We start from the raw sequence: 4,574 nt of genomic DNA on the forward strand, positions 1-4,574 counted from the left end.
ACGTCATGTGGGAACTGGCTGAACACACACAGGTGTGGTCAAGAGAGACAAACATTAACAACTGTAATTAAATCTAATCTTGACATGGATATAAACAGAGGAGAAATAGCCGATTCAAAACAAAACAAAATAGGGAAAAGAAATGTATGTTGGTTTGGTGAATAGAAAAGAAACACCCCCTCCCCCTGTGCCCCCGCCCCACACACTTTTCTTCAATAGAATGTACATTAACTAAAATGTTATTCATAAAGTCCCTATAAAAACAACAAAGTCTAGTGAATAAAACAAATAAAACAAGCAAGGTCATCTGATAATGTTATGTTTCTGAATATGGGAAGGGCTCTTGAAACATGAAACATTAACTCCAGCCTGATGCAATTTTCTGACTCAGGCAGGAAAGGAGGAGAGAAGAGGAGGAGCTGCCTTTCCTTATATAATCCCTGGCACACAAAGCCCACCACAAACAAACAGAGCCTACCACGTAAGTTTAGCTATATTTTGGCTTACATTTTGCCTTTTTTTTCTAAGTCTTAAGAACTTAGGTTTCTCAAAATGAGCCACGTTGACGTTAAAAACCTGAAGCCTACGAGCTTTGAGGATCACTACTACGATGAATATGATTATTACAACCTAACAGACAGATACACAGGTAAGTCATTAAACAAGACTTGAACAAATATTGTTAATTGTTAGAGTTTAATTTTGTTTCTCTGACTTAGATTTTTTATCTTTGGCTTCACTTTTAGTTTTTTTGTGTAGATCAGTACAAAGCCTAAATAGATCATAAATAAGTTCCTTGTACAAAAACTTCAAGTAGATGTTGTAATGAAAAATCTTATAATGCCAAGTACTAAACCCGTCACTATTCCATCAGGGCTCAGTTAATTCTTTATTTTTAATAACAGTCTACAACAATCTTTCCTGTGGTCGTACACTAAACCCTGGTCCTGGAGTGCCCTGTGTGCTGAACCCACATTTGAGTGTTTTCCCTGCTCTACACACTCACTTATATTCAATAAAGGCTGTTTTAGATCAGTTAGATGTGCTAGGCACTGAGAAGACACTTAAAAGTTCTTAGGACTTGGGAACCACTGCACTAAACACTGGCTTCTACCTTAAGTGTGTATAGTGGCTCGGTGGTTTAGTGGTTAGCACTGCTGCCTTGCGCACCCATGGTTTTTTGGTTTCCTCCGGGTACTCTGGTTTCCTCCCAGCAGCCAACCCGACCCCTTGTATAACTGCAAAAGAAATGTCAGATATATCCCCAGGGTTGGCAGAAGATGGGTTGGGAGTTGGAAAAAAAAAAAAAAAAAATATATGTATATATATATATATATATATATATATATATATATATATATTTTTTTTTTTTTTTTTTTTCCCCCCTTTCTGTACTTCATAGAATGTAAGCAAACTCATGAATGCAACACTGCCTTATGGTATAACTAGTGCATTATACTACTATAACTTATATATATATATATATATATATATATAAGTGCTTTAGAGTCTTTTAACCCTGTTTTTATGTGCGCGCGCTGTTCTGTGTGGCCGCTAGAGAGCACGAGCCGCAAAGGCAAGACGAAGAAGGAGGCAAGTTGCAACACCAACCGCCCCAGCCCGGGCGGGCACGAGCGCAAGATCGTCGAGAAGCTCCAGAACGCCGAGAAGAAGGCCAAAGAGTGAAACGAGAGGTGCATTAACAACCTGTCATATGACCATATATTTCATAAACAACCAGCGCGTGCTTGAACGTGAATGTCAGAGTTTAAAACCGGTTTGTTTTCCGCTTTCAGATTTATTCGGACGGCTTGATCTGGAAACCGACCTGTGGCGCCTTGGCGTCGGATTGCAAAAAAGCAGAGGATGTGATACATGCCCTCCGGTTCTAGTGCAGGGTGACTTCTGAAACGACCCTCGGTGGCCGGTTTGTGGTTTGGACGTGCGCGTGCACAGCACACCTGAGCAGGTGGACGCAGAATGCATTGATGAGCGCGTGCTGGGTGATCAGTGATGCTTTTCGTCATGATGTTTTTTTTTTTTTTTTTTTAATACACATTTCTATGATACTTTAACTCATAAAAAATAATAAAATCTTTTTACAATACCTTTGTCTACCTCTGTATTTATTTATATTTATATATTATTATTATTATTTAAAAGAAACTAGCTGTGAATTGCCTTAGTGCTTTTGGTGTTGACAGTAAAATTGGACTCAGTTTTTAAGCATTGATGAGATCTCAGACCATTGATTGTTCACACTACATTGACACTATAGTTTAATATTGAATATATGCATTAATGATCAATGGGGCAATGATGGCTCAGGAGGTTGATGCGCCAGTTGCTAATCGATAAAGGAGGTAATGCAATAATAATAATTTTAATAATTTTACAAAAATTGTTGATTACTGTAATTCAGCTGGGATGCTATATAATTTGGGTGGAAAATGGAGCAGGCAAATTAATTGTGGTGAAGGACTAGAAGCATTTTTGATACAGAATTATCAAAACCAACTGACTATAGTACTGGCTGATTGGTTGAAGTGGATAAAATGTGCATTCACTGCACACAGTGTGGTTTATACTATATACGTAGCTTACTGCATGCTAATAGTATTGTACAGTAACTATTGCTCCTCTCACTGACACACAATTATTTATACTGGTGCATCAGAATTTAAGCCCTACACCAAATTTGCTAGTGCCACAGTGTCTCCATTAGCTTACACCATTTACTGTAGCATTAATATTAACACCACATACCATTAACACATTAAAGTGGATTATCAATGATATATCAGTGGAGCTAGAGATTGCAACTCAGTTCTTTATCTTTAGATAAAGATAGTCCTTTATCCATAAGCCAAAATGTGAAGCATACTGAGACTACCTACAATGTTTTCACAATGCACAAATTAAGCAGACCACAAAATGAAATAAATCACGAATGTAAGCAACTTTGAATGTGATCTGAATGTGGGTCACTTGTGGTTCACTTGATAGGAGTCTTGGTTCATTTGTTGTGTTCCCTCATGTATAGTCCTCAATCGAAGACCTCTTGGAGCACTCAAATGAACCAAGTGTAAAAACACCTCAGTAAAAACCCTCTATGAAAAGTGGCGTGCACTTCCTTTCAGTGCCCACAGATGTAGTCTTCAGTTGGCAATGACCAGTAGGTGGCAGTGGGTTAATATGAGTGAAGTTGTAAACAGCCTACCAAAGTGGTAGGCTGCAATATGGAAATTAACACCTCTGAGGATTATCTAAAGTACTGCTGCATTTCATTTAAAGCATTTGAAAAAAGTACGTGGCAACTTGATACAAAATGGGTTCTTGTCCTTTTTTTCTTTCTCAGAAGAAATACAAAAGCGATTCATATGGATGAAGCATTTAAATGAACTATGTAGCTTGGGCAAAATCCACTTAACCTTCTGGGTGTTAGACCAGCATTTGTAATCCAACAATAAAAAAAGGCAGAAACATGAAAATACAATAAATTCAGAAAGAGGGTAATTGCATTCACTTCCACAGCAGACACAGTAAAATTTAAATAAGGTTCACACAAATAGGGTTCTCTAAGAGTACCAAACACTAGGAAAAGTGTCCATCTAAGCAGAGACATTAATAGAGTAAATCATCCTGTCTGTAACATACCTGTGAATCACCAGACTAAAGCCAGAGTGTTTCCGGACAGGATTTGTTTATATGCTGGTGTATTTACATGTTTGCTACTTTCTCGGCCCAAAGCATCCCAAAACATCACATTTGTATTTAGATCTGGTGATTGTGGAGGCAAAATCATTTGATGCAGTACTCTTTCACTCTCCTTCTTGGACAAACAGCTCTTACAAAACCTAGAAGTTTGTTTGGGATTATTGTCTTGGAAAACAAATGATGATCCCACTAAGTGCAAACCAGATGGGATGGCACATCGCTGGAAAATGCCGTGGAAGTCATGCAGGTTAAGTGTGCCCCTTAGTTTTGATTAAGTCATCAACAGTGTCACCAGTAAAGCACCCCCACACCATCACACATTCTCCTCCAGGCTTCACAGTGGAAACCACACAATCAGGAACCGTCTGTTCACCCTCTCTACATCTAACAAAAACAAATTTGGACTCATCAGACCAAAGGACTGTTCATTCCTTGTGCTTCTTGACCCAAGCAAGTATGTTTTATTTGTTGATCTTTGGGAATTAATAGTTTCTTTGCCAAAATTCAACCCTAAAAGCCTGACTCCAGTCTCCTCCGGACAGTAGATAGTAATATATGTTTGCTGCTTGAACTCGGAGAAGCATTTATGTGAGTTCTCATCTGAGGTGCTATAACTCAGCAGTTTCTGATCTCTAATAAGTTCTCCTAAACACATCCTCTGCAGCGAAGTTAGCTCTTGGTCGTCCTTTCCCGAGATGGTCCAGTTTCATCATAGTTTTGGCAACTGCACTTGAGATACATTCAAAGTTTTTTGATAATTTTCAAATTTTTAAAGTAATGATAGACTGTTTTTTTCTCTTTATTTAACTTTTTCTTGCCACAATATGGGGTTGTATGGTAGCTGTAGTACCACTAAT

The 4,574-nt window shown here is 38.2% G+C and overlaps 1 protein-coding gene across 1 annotated transcript; it reads left to right on the forward strand.

Annotated features, from left to right (window-relative positions):
• The first annotated feature begins 454 nt into the window (after positions 1-454).
• Positions 455-2,107, forward strand: nupr1b (nuclear protein 1b). Its single transcript, XM_053514978.1, has 3 exons — positions 455-649; positions 1,559-1,694; positions 1,797-2,107. Exons 1-2 carry the CDS (start codon positions 553-555, stop codon positions 1,684-1,686), a joined length of 225 nt encoding a protein of 74 aa, XP_053370953.1. The 5' UTR covers positions 455-552; the 3' UTR covers positions 1,687-1,694; positions 1,797-2,107.
• Positions 2,108-4,574: the final 2,467 nt, after the last annotated feature.

Source organism: Clarias gariepinus, chromosome 16, assembly GCF_024256425.1.
Source record: "Clarias gariepinus isolate MV-2021 ecotype Netherlands chromosome 16, CGAR_prim_01v2, whole genome shotgun sequence".
Classification (NCBI taxonomy): Eukaryota; Metazoa; Chordata; class Actinopteri; order Siluriformes; family Clariidae; genus Clarias; species Clarias gariepinus.